The sequence below is a fragment of the Astatotilapia calliptera genome, chromosome 19 (assembly GCF_964374335.1).
Source record: "Astatotilapia calliptera chromosome 19, fAstCal68.1, whole genome shotgun sequence".
Classification (NCBI taxonomy): domain Eukaryota; kingdom Metazoa; phylum Chordata; class Actinopteri; order Cichliformes; family Cichlidae; genus Astatotilapia; species Astatotilapia calliptera.
This window is the reverse complement of record NC_137440.1, coordinates 1326165-1342763: the sequence shown is the minus strand read 5'-3', so window position 1 is coordinate 1342763 and position 16599 is coordinate 1326165. Positions and strand designations below refer to the sequence as shown.

The following is a 16599-nucleotide window of genomic DNA, read 5'->3' as shown; positions in this document are numbered from 1 at the left end:
AGAACAAGCGTATAATTACCATTATCTCTGTGTGTGTTTATACTGGTGTGTAAGGTTTGCTGTTTGGATTTAGTTATATGGCACATCAGTGGTTCTTTAATATTTGAAACTCAAATCTGTTAAAAAATTAAAAAACAAGGTTTCTTCTGAAAATCTGCTGATTTTAACGTGTGTGTTTCTTTTTTGTGGTTTTCTGTCATTATTTTTTTCACTTAATTTCTGCTGCATGACTGACAGATTTGTCATTCTGCTAACACTTATAATAAATATAAGTAATGAATTATACAACTTCACCTACTTTATCAATTTACCATTTATTAACTATGATTATTATAAAATTATTTTAAGAAAAAGTGTTATCATCAGCTATCGCTGCCTCTTGGTTGTTGCCCAGCTACACAGTCAATACATAAGGTTCAGCCCTAAATAGGGTTTAACAAATCTTGGACTGCTCAGTGTTACAGGAAATCACAACGTAGTGTTTTCTGCTCCACGTTATAAAACACTGAGGATTTAGATTAGTTTATTCAGATAAACACATGATTTTATTTTTCTGTCTATGAGTATTCTTGTCCTAACTAATATGACTTTAGCCAATTTATTTCTGTCATCCTTGGAGAAAATCATCTAGCCTGCTTACACACATAACGGTTTATCTATCAAACACACAGCAGCCACATATAGTACACTGTAATAGCAGTTGTTAGTGAGAGAGTCCCTGGACTAAGGGAGCACCTCTTGGTACATGGATTGAGTGTGTGCTGATCTAATGTGACTGTGGAAATGCACTTGTCAAAACATGATTAGTATTAGAATTCATGTGACAAGCTGAGTACCCATAGTCTTTGCAGCTAGTAGCAGTCCGAAGCAGAATATAAAACACTCCAGCACCTCACTGCCTTCCAGCCAAGAAAATTTTACACAACGCGGACACGTTTTTAAAAAGTTATTGTTAAAATCAATTAAAATCATGAATGAGGTCACATTAATGTAGCCTATCTCACAGAAAAGAATCTGTGCTCACATATTTAATTTATTGTTTCTGTGTCTGTTGCAGGTGGAAGAGATGAGCCCTCAAGCTATACATGTACCACCTGTAAGCAACCCTTTCCCAGCGCCTGGTTCCTGCTGCAGCATGCCCAGAACACCCACGGCATTCGCATTTACCTGGAGTCCAGCCCCTCCAGCGCAACCCTCACCCCACGCCTCACTATGCCTCCACCCATTGGCAACGACTCCATCCCACAGTCCCCCCTCACCAACTTTCTAGGGGATAACAACCCTTTCCACCTACTGAGGATGACAGCACCCCTGCTCCGTGAACCTCCTCCAGGCTTTGTAGAGAATCGTCTCCCCAGTACGCCTCCATTTGTCACTCCACCTCCCCGCCATCACCTGGACCCCCATCGCCTGGAACGCCTTAGTGCAGAGGAAATGGGCCTCATCTCCCAGCACCCCAGTGCCTTTGAAAGGGTGATGCGGCTAACACCTATGGCCATGGAGTCCCAGTCTATGGACTTCTCCAGGCGGTTACGAGAGTTAGCAGGGAACACTAACAGCACCACACCACCATTATCACCCAACAGGCCTAACCCTATGCATCGACTACTAAACCCTAATCCCTTCCAGCCTGGGCCAAAATCGCCATTTCTGAGCACTCCTCCATTGCCACCAATGCCCCCAAACAGCACCACCCCTCCCCAGACGCAGAACAAGATCAAGTCCTGTGAGTTCTGTGGTAAAACCTTCAAGTTTCAGAGCAACTTGGTGGTACATCGGCGCAGCCATACTGGAGAAAAACCATACAAGTGCCAGTTGTGTGACCACGCTTGCTCTCAGGCAAGCAAGCTGAAGCGCCACATGAAGACCCACATGCACAAGGCTGGATCCCTGACGGGGCGTTCAGATGATGGCTTATCCACCACGAGCTCCCCAGAACCAGGCACCAGTGACGTGCCAGGTGAGGGCATGAAAAACCGTGATGCTGATTTCCAGGGGGAAGGCAACGAGGAGGAAGAAGAGGAGGAAGAGGAAGAGGAGCTTGAGAATGAGAGTCGACCAGAATCAAATTTCAGCATGGAGTCTGAGTTCTACCGGAACAGGGAGAATGGTTCTAAACCTCTGTCAGAGGAGAAGTCGTCCCTTGGCCTTGAGAAGATAGTGGAAGGTGGGGGGCTCAATTCTATACAGCAGTACAATAATTTGATAGTTGACAATCGTAAACGGATGCCCTTCTCTAAGAGAGCCCTGGATGGCCAACGGGATACTGGAGATGAGGATTCAGTGGCTGGGGAAATAGATGACCACCAACAGGAGAGGACAACCATTAATGGCCGGAACTGTGGCTCCGGTGATTCTTTCTCAGGTCTGTTCCCCCGTAAGCCCACCCCCATTACCAGCCCAACCCTGTCCAACTCATCAAATAAGAGGATCAAGATAGAAAAGGACTTGGACATTCCCCCTGTACCCCACATTCCTTCTGAGAATGTGTACTCCCAGTGGTTGGTTGGCTATGCTGCCTCACGCCACTTCATCAAAGACCCTTTTCTAGGCTTCAGTGACTCCAGACAATCGCCCTTTGCCACCTCCTCTGAGCACTCTTCAGAGAATGGCAGCCTGCGCTTCTCAACCCCTCCAGGTGACTTGCTAGATGGGGGTTTGTCTGGCCGCAGCGGCACCGCCAGTGGGGGCAGCACACCTCATCTAGGTGGTGGCCCTGGTCCAGGTCGACCTAGTTCCAAGGACAGCAGGAGGTGCGACACCTGCGAGTACTGTGGTAAGGTGTTCAAGAACTGTAGCAACCTGACGGTGCATCGGCGTAGTCACACTGGTGAAAGGCCCTACAAGTGTGAGCTGTGCAACTATGCCTGTGCCCAGAGCTCCAAGCTCACGCGCCACATGAAGACACATGGCCAGCTTGGTAAGGAGGTCTATCGCTGTGACATTTGCCAAATGCCCTTCAGCGTGTACAGCACCCTGGAGAAACATATGAAAAAGTGGCATGGAGAACATTTGATGACCAGTGAGGTCAAACTTGAACAAACAGAGAGGGCCTAAAGCTAATTCCCTGTTTCCGTACTCTTTGACTTCAAAATAACAAAAAGGGGTAGCTGGATACTTTTTTTATAAGATATTAATTTTGGGTTAATTTTAATTGTGTCTTTGATTAAATAAACTGCCAACTGAGAAAAAAAAAGCGTGAAAACAGAGATCAACTGAAGCTGTCTAAACTGCCTTATGTGGCATTCGTTTTTAAACAATCCGTCAGTTGAGTTATAAAATATATGGAGCCTTTAACTGTGCAATAATTTCTGTATTTATTGGATTTTGTATTTTGGCATGTGCAGGTACATTTTTATTAGAATTTTTTTTATTGTTTTCTTTTCATTACTGTTTTTTTTTAAACCCACGTGATATCCTGAGAGTTCCTTAGAGGACACAAATCCATTTTCTCTCTTTTTTTTTGGCCACTTCTTGTAGGAAATTGTATATTAAACTAAATGTGTAATTTCTTGAAAAGCTGAATCAATCTTCAATTTGAAAGTGGTGTTAACTGAGAATGCTAGAATTAGTCTATTTTATGTGATACGCGAACAACAATCCTTTGGCATTGTAGCATGAACTGACTGTAAAACATGTCAATATAATTGGATATATAGCACCGAGTGTCATATTTGACGATAAATGTAAAATGAAAGAGGATCCCAAGGTTCGTAAACCCGTCTCCTCATGAAAACACCCTAACCAGCCGCAAGAAGCTGATGATAGGTAAGGCAGCTGCTGACTGGTACATAGTGCCGAGCTCCGACAACGCTACAACATCTTTCCCTTTGTTTTGTGTTAATACCATCTCATCTACATTCATACACCCATGCACTCTTTTGCATGAAGCCATATGATCTGTGTTATTTATTAGGAGAGAGCACGAAGCCATGATGAGTATGCGTAGCAAGAAATAGAACAATGAGACCGAGAGAACACAGGGACATCTCAGGGTAAACTGTACTACTTTCCTTTATTTACCTGTTCACTCCTGTGTTGCCCCGTGGCAAACAACTTGCAAAGCATTTATTTCATCATAGGTTGTAATCGTTAGAGACAGTTTTACCCCTCACGTGGCTAAAGTTTTAGCCTTAACATCCACCAGCTCACAAGTGTCCTCTTTAATCTTATGATTAGGTTCAATTCTTCCACGTTGTATGGAATCTGTATGTATTTGGCACACATGGATGGCAATCTTGTGATGGAAGGGTCATTAAGAAATTTACATTTAGATTTGCATAAGCAAAAATTACATAGAGACAGTGCACGTGAAGCCTAAACAGGTCACTGGCAACCTAGTGGATGTTAAGACCTCAAAGTTTTATTTCTAAAATAATAAAAATAATAATAATAGCCAGGTCCCTATGCATTTTGTGCTAAAATACATGACAATTTGTTGAACTTGCATTAGTAGTAAATTTGGACTTATTGCATTCTAGTGCTTGTACAGTTTGATTGATGAAGCCACCTCTCTAGAAATTTAAATTATTGATTGTTAGTTGAGTGCTGAAATAATAAAATTAATTTATCAGTTTGCCTCATGTCCTGTTGTTATTTTAAAAACCATGAATCAGTTTTCTTTAAGCCCTTTTCACCTTCATAATGGCACTTTTGTCAGTGTACGAACTCGCAGCTCTGAACAACAGACGCACACGTACAGAAATGTACTAAAGGGCCTGGAGCTTGGGATCACCTGGTACTAAAGTGCCCAAGGTTGCTAGGCTTGTCTTTCCCAATGTTGGCACTGTAAATTAAGAATAATAATAATTTATTTGGGACAGTTTTTGTACTGCCGTTCAAATTGACATGAGTGTGCCTTGACCAATGACCTTCCTATTTATTATCTTTGACAAATGCAACATTTGTTATGAAGTAACAAATTAAACGAAAGCTAAAACGTATCAACTTTACTGTGTAATGTGACCGTTAAACAGAAAAATCTAAATTAATACAAACGTAACAATGCTGAGTTTACAATGACGAGTACCCAGCACAACATCAATGTGTCTGTGTGTGTATATATGTATTCATATGTACATATAAAGGCACAAACCTATATAGAGAGTTATATGAAACGAGTCTGTCCCTCAACAGAAAAGTCAAGAAGAGGACAAAAAGCCACACAAAGAGTTAGGGAAGAGACTGGACAAAAATCAGGAAAAGCAGTAACTAAGAAGATCAGAATTTAGTGCACTCTGTCTTAAAATAAGTTTACAGTATTGATACAAGGGTAAAAATAATATGTGTGTGTATGTGAGTTTGAAACATTTCTTTCAGGTTTGCTTTGAAACTTTCTCTGAATGCCAAAGTGGCAACGTGTACATTGTTTTTCCTTTCTTGTGTTCTTTTTTCTTTTGGTGATGGGGTTTTAGTATATAAATATATATGAATATATATTACATTTTTGTTGTTTACTGTAAAAGTATACCAGTATTTGTAATATTGGAGAATGCCTGGGCATTTTACAAGACTATAAAAAGGTTGTTTTTTTTATTCTTTTTACGTTACAGTCCAGTTTAAATTGTGGGTCTCTTAAACTGTTTTTGTCACTGTAATTGTAAAAGTCTTCAATTTTAGTAACTTTTATTCTGCCTTGGGTGTAATTAAATTAAAAAATTATAAAATAAATGAATTAAAAAAATACTGAGCTGTAACACACTTGGATTTGACAGTAGGGTGGTGAGGGTGGAGGGTGGGTCCCATTTTTTTCAGGAAAAAACACACTGAGAATCCTGACTTGTATCTATTTTTCTTCTTCTGGAACGGAGTATTCTTCATGGATGGTTTGAAATACATGTGTAGGCACTTGCTGTCATTCCTACGGAGCTTGTCTTTTAAAAAAAACAAACTGAAAAAAAAAACCTTGTAGACTATGTGCATCCTTTGTGAATAGGGTACTGTGAGTACCTCAAGATGTGTTGATCTTATATGGGGATGCAGAGGGGCCGGTTCGTTTAATGACACATCCCAATCCAACGACGGGCTGTCACAGCCTGTTTCTCCTCTCGCTGTGTGGGACAAACAGAACCTGATGAATTTGTACTGTTGTAATGAATCATGTTGTACAGAATGGGATCAAATAAAGGTTGTTAAGCAGCCTTTTTGCGACAAAAACACACACTGATGTTTTGTTTACTGCTCCATTGGTTGTACATAGTTTTTTATGATGACGCTGTTTTTCATTTTCTTTGACTTTTTGTGATTTCTAACTGGCACTGGCAGTGAATTCCCTGTGTTTTGGGGAAGAGGGTGGACGTGGCTGTTCTGTTTGACCTTTGTGACCTCCATGTCAGTTTTCAGGCACACGCCTCCCACGTTGATATTTCTCGGCATGAGAACAGAGCACAAATACAAGCTGTTACGTTTCTTTATCCTTTGGTTGTTTGTCTCAGTTTGTTCTTTGAGCTGGTTAAACACAAAGTGACCACAGGAAAAAGTCAAACAAATAACAAAAACACCAACAGAACAACACAATGAAGTCATCAGCCTCTCATGCATTCTTAACTAATTTACTAAAGCTCTGAAAACATTGAGTGTAAATTACAACTACGCACAATTAGCACTGCAGCAGTGGACCACAGAAACCACAATCCCAGGAACACAGCCAGCGAGCACAGCGCTAAAGCAAACGCTTGGATGTGATAGCACACATTTCCTGTATTCACAATCAATCAAAAATGCCATACTGGCAGCTTTCCACATGTTTGTGCTGAAACACACTGATAAATATAGTTCTGAAAATACAACGCAGAATGAAGTGAGACGCTGTCACTGTTGGTATGTAATAATGTTTGAAAGCAGAGGGGAGGGGCTTATTTGGAGTAGGGTTGTAATGCTGTTTTCAAAGTTCCTTTATTTAAATACACAAACTCAAAGGCTGCTGTTACATCGCTGAGGTCCGGCCTGTGGATGCCATTGGCTGATTACAGTAAACGTGACTTTCAGACTTCCTCTGTCTGCTTCTGCTTTTTTAATCAAGACCACTGAAACCAGTCAACTCATCAAAGTTTGTTTGTTTGCTATTTTCCACACGGAGTCATTATTGAATATTTAAAATGTAATTATACAACATGATAAAAAATAATGTCAGTGCAACTCATAAATAACTTTAATATTTTACCTAATTTAATCAAGTGTTAAACAATGTACTTTATTACTCTGTCGACATGGTTACACTGGACGAACACAGCATATAAAATAGTATTTTAAATGAATAATAACATATTTAAAAATGAACTGAAAATTATGTAAATAATGAAAAATGATGATATCATAAATAACTGTACAGTTATAGACTCTCATCTCATTTCAGTCTCTTTTCAGTTTAATTTGACAAAACACACACACGCACACACACACACACACACACACACACACACCAACTGAAAGCAGAGGCGCTCTGATTTATTTTTTTGGACCAAGATAATCAATAAGTAAAAATCGTATATTGTGATTTTGTCTGGTTTTGTTGTCAAGTGTAATTTTTTGCATCTGTAGTTAAAACTACAGTGGAAACAGTACACACAGGCCTTCACAGATAAACTATACATACATACAACATTTTAAGCACTACATTTATTTATCAAGAAAGTGGACAAAATATATACCTTATTGATAATATGATAATATAAACAGAATCACTGAACGTGGGAGCATACTTCAATCCCCATTTTAATTACTACAAGTACACCTTCAGTGAAAATATAACATCCAGTTTATTCATCGAATTTGACAATAACCATATTTTCTCTTGCTGCCACACAAGAGGTGGCACTGCTACCTCTTAAAATGTTGAACCCTGTAATCAATCACAGAGGCTCAATATGTTTCAGATATGACAGTGAACAAATGACAAGTCAGAGTAATTAAATTGCATTCAAAGACACAGAGGAAGTGTTGTTTTTCTAATAAAAGAAGCGCAAACCAGACAAGAGGAGATCGTTTTGTTGTTTCCGTCTCTCAAAGCCCTGCACTCCTGCGACTGTGAGTGGCAGCGTTTACAATGAAAATACAAAAATCTACACGATAGCTGCTAAGATAATACATGTGTGCATCAGCCTCTCCGTCTTCTTAGAAAGGCAACACACGGGGAAAATCAGTCCCTAAAATGAGGTCATTAATTCTCTCATCACCTGCTTCAAAATTTTTACATTTTCCCTCTTATTTTGATTTAATTTCTTCTTTCCAATTCCACAGCAGAGAAGAGGGTGAAAAAGAAATCCAGACCCACAATTAGACCGAGGGAGGTAGGAATGCGGCGTTGGACAGACCCAAGCGAGTTGTGATTTGGCTTGAGTTTCAAGGCAAATGGGTAATTAAGGCTTTTCCCTGGCCGGCCTGCACTTTGAAGTCCCCTACAGGGGGGATTATCCCAGCCAAGAGAAAGACAGTGAAAGCAAAGTAATGAGACCCAATAAGAGGGGAAGAAACGGAGAAAAGGAAGGAGTGAAGGCTTGCTGAGGAAAGAGATTAAAAATCTAATCATTCATTTTAACACAGGCATGCATTGCAGGCAAAATAATGCCTAAATTCCAAGGCCTCCCAAGCAAACATTGAACAATCGTGATTTAATTAATGGTTTAATTGACATAAAATTAATCGAAGATGATCGAGTGGAGATTACGGAGATATCTGTGTTTGATGTGAATAGTTTGTCTCTGGAACATCTGGTCGGAAAGAAAAGCAGAAACTTTTTTGACAAAATGTGACTAACACACACACACACACACGCACACACACACACATATTTACTGTTTTTCAATTGTTCCTTGCATCGTAGTATATCGGCTCTCTTAACATCTAGCAGGTCATTGGCATGGTTACATTTGGCTTTGATGTAGCCACATAGGAACACAAAGTAGAAAATGTTACATTTATTCTAATTTGACAGTTTTTTCCATTTACAATGAAAATACAATAAATAAATGTGGAGGATCTTAACCAAGCCTTAACTCTAGCCCTAGATGGGTCTGGTGAATGTTAAGAGGATATTATGTTATCACAAATCCTAACAACTGGGATACACTATTGTTTTAATTTGAGTTAACGAGTGTTCTGCTGGACTACAAAACTACAGACCAGGCTGCTCCCCTCTCTGCTATTATCAACCCCTTAACCTGCTTTTAGAACTACCTAAAAGTGTGTGAGCAGTGGGGGGGGATTAAGGCAGACAGACACCTCTGGTTATTCCGAGGGATGGAATTATTTCAAGACCCTGACTGGCTGTCAGCACACGCAGCGCCTCCTCCCTTCTCGTTATAAAAAAGCAACTTCAAATGACTTAAGCTGCTGGTCGTCAGCACCAAAGCCACACTGTTGACAGGTACAGTAGGGTCTTAAGCCTTTAAGATCAACGGTGCTATTCTCCCTGACAAAATCCCCCCGAGGGCTCCTCCCTGATTGGATGGCAGAGGAATGAAGCATGGAAGTAGAGAGGTGTGGCGGAGACTGAAAAAGAAGGGTCAGATGAGAAGGTGCGAGGAAAGGGGCAGAGAACCTGGGGCCATCTGCTTACTTATGGCAGAGGTTTAATAGCCAATCGAGGAGGATTCTCTCAATGTGTCTGCTAATTATTAACATTATCATTCAGCGGCCTCATCCCTTGTCCAATCGGTTGTCGTGCCTATTTCACGGCTCTTTCCAAAAACACGGCTATCTGTGCCACACTTTCACTGTCAGTTTCTGCCCTCGAGACTTTTCCCAGATTCACAAATAAGAGGAAGAAGCACCGCTGCCTCATCTTCACGTTGCAAACCTAGGAAGAGAAGTTAGCTAATTGTTAGCTACGTGCTTTATACGTGCAGTGACTTGACTCAGCGTGTTGCTGCAGTCATTTGTTTCTTATTGTATCTGTGCATTGTTCCGACACAAAGCCTTACATCGCTGTCTCTGAAATAAATAAATCTTAGTGACAAAGGAGAAGCTATCGATTTATTTCAGCTCACAATCACAGCCACTTAGGTGATTACCCAGATAGTGTGTCATTATCTGACTGAATCAAATCTCCATATGTGGGAAAACCAGCTAAATGTGATGAGGATTTATGCTCTGTAACATCTTATATATTTGAGTCCTTGTTCTGTTCTGAATGCTAGGAAAGTGATCGGCAGGGTGACTTCTTGAAGAAAAAATGGCAGAGAAGGAAAAAGAGGGAGTTAGCGCTGCAAGTCCTGAAGGCGCAGTATAAGAGGTGCACTGTGTCTTTTTGATATTCAGATTTGCCTGCCTACACACAGCATTATGACACATTTGGATGATCGCATTGTAGGATTAACGGGCCTGCCTTGTCATTTTCAACAACAATGCCACGATTTAGGGATGCTATTTCACACACGGCGCTCCGCATTAACGCTGGCCCAAAGATTTACATAAATCTTTGTCTTAAGATGAAAGCAGAGAGGGGCTTGAGACAATGAAGTTAAGCTTTAGAAATGAGAGATGAGAGGAAGGAGAGCCGTCACCGGGCGTCGGTGGCGGAGGGAAGGAGGGAGGAAAGTTTGAGGATAAATCAACCAGTAGTTATGTTGATTTGGCGAAGACTGTGCCTCTTCCCATTCTAGTTGGTGTCCATGTGGTAGAAATAGAAATAGGAAATTAGCATTTCCATATCTAAAAAGGGGTCAAAAGGAGGTTAGATAAATGGAGGTGAAGGTGATGAATGTGTGTGATTTAGTGTTGTGTCCCTGAATGAAAGCCTTCTTCTTCCACATAGGAACTCTGTCTTTTAACCCCCCTCCCCTCGCTCCTTCTGTCCTCTAATCTCCTGGCCTGCAGCAGTCACTGGAAAAAAGTAGCCTAGATTGTTGCGCCTCCCCCCTTCTCCTTGATTGGATTCATCCTGGCTGATTGAGAATCTGCTTACATTAAAGCCAGTGAGAAAAGCGATAGGATCAGATAGATCTGACCACTGAAGGCAATTTTTTTCCCTTTGAAATTCAGAGGAGGTTCTGGTGGTGGGGAAGGATGGGGACCAGATTATGGGGCAAGTGAGACAGTGACAGAGAGGTGAAGCATGAGTGACGCTATCAGCTGCATTATCGCTGTGCTCCAACCTTGTTTCATTGCCTTTATTTCACAGACTGGCCCTGTTGAAGCTTTTCAGGAAAAATACGAGCAGGGGGTGAGCCAGTGTTCTCTGAACCGTATACACACTGACAACAAATGATCATTATCATATCAAATACAAGAATATATGTGGAGGAGGTACATTATAATTTAGACAAGCAATGTAACAACGCAGCTGCAAAACATATGAAATCCACACGTTTGGTTATCTTAGTGGAAGTGGAAGCTGTAAAAGCCTTTAATGTTTTAGATACATAAATATATACCTGGTGGTTCAGCAGCTGATTTAACCAAAAAAATCTGTGAGATAGATTTTATTGGTAAGTGAAGACTGATGTAAAAATATTTGATCACGTCTGGAGGAAGCCATGCTTTCCCATTATTCACTGTCACAGTGACAACGCAGTCAAGGCCAGCACGCACACACATACAGATGGACACACCTTCCCATGTCAGCCGCGTCCCTCCTTTTCTGTTTTCAAGCCCATCTGTCTCCTTTAGATTGCTTCTCTCTGTCATTCGGCATTATTTCTCTCTCACTCTTCCTCTATCTTTCCTAATCGCTCTTGGTCATCTCCATTTTTCCTGCCTCATTCTCAGTGTGGTAGACATCCTCTCTCCTTACCCATACCCCAACACCCCCAGTTCTACTCTATGTCCTCCTTACAGACCCCCACTTCTATCCCCCTTTCATGTGATAATAAAATACACTAATGGAGCTGGAGTGACGTACCACCTTGAACCAGCAGGGAGGTTATTTACATCATGGAAGCGGGCTGGTGGCAATTGTGATGGGCTGCCTCGATCAGTCAGCCATGACAGGGTAGGCGAGACTCATCTGATAACGGAGAGAGTGAGGAAGCTGAGGAATGGAGGCGAGCTGATGTTCTGGAATCTTTTCTCTTGTTCGGTTGAGTCTTTTCATGCCCCTCTTTATTTTCTCCTTTGTCACCTTCCCTTCATGTTACTCTTACCTCGACTTTTTTTTCCATCATGTCTTTTTGTCTCACATTCTCTCCTGCGCATCTTCCTCCTCACATTTCTTCTTTATATTTCCTGTACATACTATAAAGTTTATGGAGCTGAAATTTCTCCAGGTAGACACCTAACCCTAAACAGGTCACTCATGCATGTTAAGAGAATAATAAAATAGTCTCTTTGGACGCCTGGAGCACTATTTTCCCTTTTTGCGCCTTGTTATTTTAGATATATATCCAAATGGACTCAACTTTGATCTCCAGAGTCCTGTGCTTGAGTTCATCCTGCCTATTGGCCTTGACAGAATCAGTGTCCGATGTTGGGTCATGTCAAATGACTTGACTACAACTACAGAACAATGCAAAAGGTTTTATACTTTGTTAGGAAACTTGGAAACAAGTGCAGCAATTTCTTGAAATGTGTAAACATACATGGGAATACAGTAGGCTACAGGCTATGTAAGGCAAGAACACAGTTTATGTAAATGGCCTGTATTTGTACAGCGCTTTACACATCCAGTCATTCACACTGGTGATGGTAAGCTACGTTGTAGCCACAGCTGCCCTGGGGCGCACTGACAGAGGCCTCTGACCACCACCAAGTAGTGTCTCGCCCAAGGACACAACGACCGAGACTATCGGAGCCGGGGCTCGAACCGGCAACCTCCCGATTACAAGGCAAACTCCCAACTCTTGAGCCACGATCGCCCCATGCGTATGTAATTCTAACAAGCTTGAAAGTCAGTATTTGGTATGACCACCTTTGTTCTTCAACATAACCTGAACTCTCTGAGACAAGACAGTGTTCTTGTAATTTTTTGAAGTTGTCAGGTATACTTCTCCAGGCTTCTTGAAGAACATTTTAAAACTCTCCTTTGATGTTGGCTGTTTTTTGTTCCATTCTTTGTCAAGATAATCCCACACACATTCAATAATATTGAGGTCCAGGCTTTGAGTGTGTTTTCTATTTAGTGATGCCAGAAAGCACATTTTCTTTGCATTAGGAGAAATGTTTCGTTACTCATCCGAGTGACTTCAGCGCAGGCTGACTGCAGGTTTCCTCAATGTTAGAATATCTCATTTGGATAATGACCAAAACTAACAATGTGGCATGAGTTCATCTCATTACTGCTGTTGGGCTAAATTGTCACGACCATTGATCAATAACCTAGAGTACCAATCACAGAGAGTTGGGGAATGGCTGCAATCACAAAATTGTGAGATGATGAAAGATGTACCTTTAGTTCAGAGATGTTTACTCCCTTTCCACATAAATGGCCTTTTTGACTCCGCGCTCAAACCAGCGTTCCTCCTTGTCCAGGAATTGCACATCTTCACCACTGAAAGAGTGTCCACTGGCCTGTTGGTGTACATAAACTGCAGAGTTCTGGCCTGATGAGGAAGCTCTTCTGTGTCGTGCCATCCCCTTAGCCAGAGGTTGTTTAGTTTCCCCAACATATAATACATGGAAATTAATATTCCCCAGTAACGATGGCAAGATTAAAGAAAGAAACTAAGAAGGCTAAGGCTGAGAAACTAGCCTGTCATCTTTTGTATCCTCTGTGGTTTATTTGATGCTTGTCCACTGAGTATGTGTGATTCTGTAAATTGTAGTACTCACTCAGATTGGATTTTTACTCAGGTCTCCCTTTTCTCTTTGTAGGGTAAAGACTAGAGATTTTTTTATGTCCGATACCGATATCATAAATTTTGATATCTGCCAATACCGACATGAATCCGATATAGTGTTTTTTTAATCAATAAAACTGTTTTTTTTAATATCTTGCTGCTTTTTGTATAAGTTCATACTCAAGTTTAAATAAACAACAACACTAAAGCTATTCTGTTATACCTGTATGTAATAAATACAACAAAATATTTCATAGTTCAGCAAAACTGATCAATCTAATAAACTTAAACCTCCACCATCCTCCCTATTCTGGTATTTTAAAGAGTACTTAGCAGAAATATTAAGCAACCTAACTAATAGGGTTGCAAACTCCCAGCAAAAAAAAAAAAAGGGAACCACCGCCCACCCTCCACCTCATGATGCTTAATCGATGTAATCAACCTTAATTTGATGCAGTGGAGAAAAAAAAAATGCAGAGAAATAAATTATTTTTCAAGAATAATTAAATAGATTCAACATCTTTCTTCAACAGAACTGCAGACTGCACAGATAGTATCTTCCCAAAGGAAAAAGTAGTATAGCTTACTAGGGTATATTAGACTTAACAGTTACTATATACAGTAACGGACTTCTATACATTTTACATCAGATTAAAACTTTGGGTGTGAGATTCGGATAATTATTTATTAAAAGCTCGACATTTTAAATGAGAATAAGAAAAAAAAGTATGTCTTTGTGCCCCCTTTTCCCTGTTAATGCCCTATCGGCCCCCCTGGCTAAACTTTGCTAGATCCGCCCCTGCACAGTTACCAGTCGTCAGCTGCGTAGAAAAAGCTCCTGGTGTAGAAAGTAATATTAAATACATTCTAACAACAGCTGATCAAGCTTAAACGTGCTGCTGTTGTTCAGCCGCTGGTTTCCTCTTTCTGGTGCAACGTGGGCCAAAAACAAAGAAGAGAGATGACCAGCTGATCATTGATCAGTTTCATGATTGAAGTAGCAGCAGGAGAGGGAGAGAGAGGCAGTCGCTCCATATATCGGTTGTTAAGCTTAACGTGGGAATGCTTTACAAACATTCAGAGATGAACTTACACACTTGCTTTACTTCTCTCTGGGATAACTTCCTCGGAGATGAAATGCTGGTTTGGTAGCGAAGCTCCAAATACACACAGCCGCTCTATCACGTGAGCACACTGCTGCGATGTGCTACGGTTATGAGCCGAGTTACGCCGTGTTGCCAGTTTTGTGAGGTGCTTTTTTGATATTTAATGGATCGGATTACATTTTTTATTTCTTTCTGATATCCGATCCAGTCATTTAGGTCAGTATCGGACCGATACCGATATGTAATATTGGATCGGTCCATCTCTAGTAAAGACCATACAATATAAAGCACATAGAGGCAACTGTTGTTATGGTATAGTGCTAAGTAAGTAAAGTGAACTGTGTTCAGTTGCAGAACCAAGAACACCAATACACAAATACTGCATGTATTTTAACAAAGTTGGTACACAGGTGTTTATGAATCTTAGGTAAATCATATTGACCTTGCATAGCGCCTCCTGGGTTTAATCTGGTATGAGTTCTGGTCAGTAGCATTGTCCTGTACCTGCTCCAGACAATGTATCACCCTTTTCTTGTAGCCACCACCTGGTCTTGCTTCAGGGGTTCAACTATTGTTGTCACTACGCAGTGGCAAAAGTTTCTCATGATACTCAGTATGGTTTAACAAAACTGTGCACCTACCCTTATCTGCTGCAACGATGATGGCACTGTCTTTATTACACAAGTGCCTTTTCGATGTTATGTTGGATGCTAGTTTTACTGGATCTCAGTGCAGCATTTGATACAGTTGACCACAACATATTACTCAAACGACTGGAGAACTGGACAGGTCTTTCAGGAACTGTACTAAACTGGTTCAAAACATACGTAGAAAACAGGAAATACTTTGTATCAATAGGTAACTTCACATCTGAGCAGACAAGTATCACATGTGGAGTTCCCCAAGGTTCCATCTTGGGACCCCTTCTGTTTAACATTTACATGCTCCCACTGGCACAGATTATAAACAACAACAAAATAAACTATCACAGCTATGCAGATGACACACAAATATATATCACAATGTCACCAGGAGACCGAGGCCCTGTACAGGCTCTTGGTAAATGCATTGAGGAAATCAATGACTGGTTGTGCCACAATTTTCTCCAGCTAAACAAAAACAAAACTGAGGTAATAGTCTTTGGCGCCAAAGAAAAACGATTACAGGTCACCAGAGAACTTCAATCTATACATCTAAAAACCACAAACCAGGCGAGAAATTTGGGTGTAGTGATGGATGCAGACCTAAACTTAGAAAAACACATTAAGACAATAACAAAGTCAGCTTACTATCACCTCAAGAATATTTCAAGGATAAAAGATCTGATGTCTCAACAGGACCTGGAAAAACTAGTCCATGCATTCATCTTTAGTAGGCTTGATTACTGTAACAGCATCTTTACAGGTCTACCTAAAAAATCAGTCAGACAACTACAGCTCATTCAGAACTCTGCTGCTCGAGTCCTCACTAAGACCAAAAAAGTGGACCACATCAGTCCAGCTCTGAGGTCTTTACACTGGCTGCCTGTCCGTCAGAGGATAGACTTTAAAGTTCTGATGCTGGCCTATAAAGCTCTGAATGGTTTAGGACCAAAATACATCAGTGACCTCCTGACCCAGTATGAACCTTCCAGATCCCTCAGGTCATCTGGATCCGGTCTTTTATCAGTTCCCAGAGTCAGAACCAGACACGGAGAAGCTGCATTCAGCTTTTATGCTCCTTATATCTGGAACAAACTCCCAGAAAGCCTCAGATCAGCTGAAACACTCAGTTTATTTAAA

At 40.9% G+C, this 16599-nt stretch overlaps 1 protein-coding gene across 1 annotated transcript in view; it reads left to right on the top strand.

Annotated features, from left to right (window-relative positions):
- The window catches only part of bcl11ba (BCL11 transcription factor B a), a 34246-nt gene extending 29668 nt beyond the window's left edge, over positions 1 to 4578 (top strand). The window contains exon 3 of the mRNA XM_026151449.2: positions 1058 to 4578. Within this exon, the coding sequence (XP_026007234.1) occupies positions 1058 to 3057 (2000 nt within the window). The 3' untranslated portion in view covers positions 3058 to 4578. The remainder of the gene's footprint in view (positions 1 to 1057) is intronic.
- The last annotated feature ends 12021 nt before the right edge of the window (positions 4579 to 16599 follow it).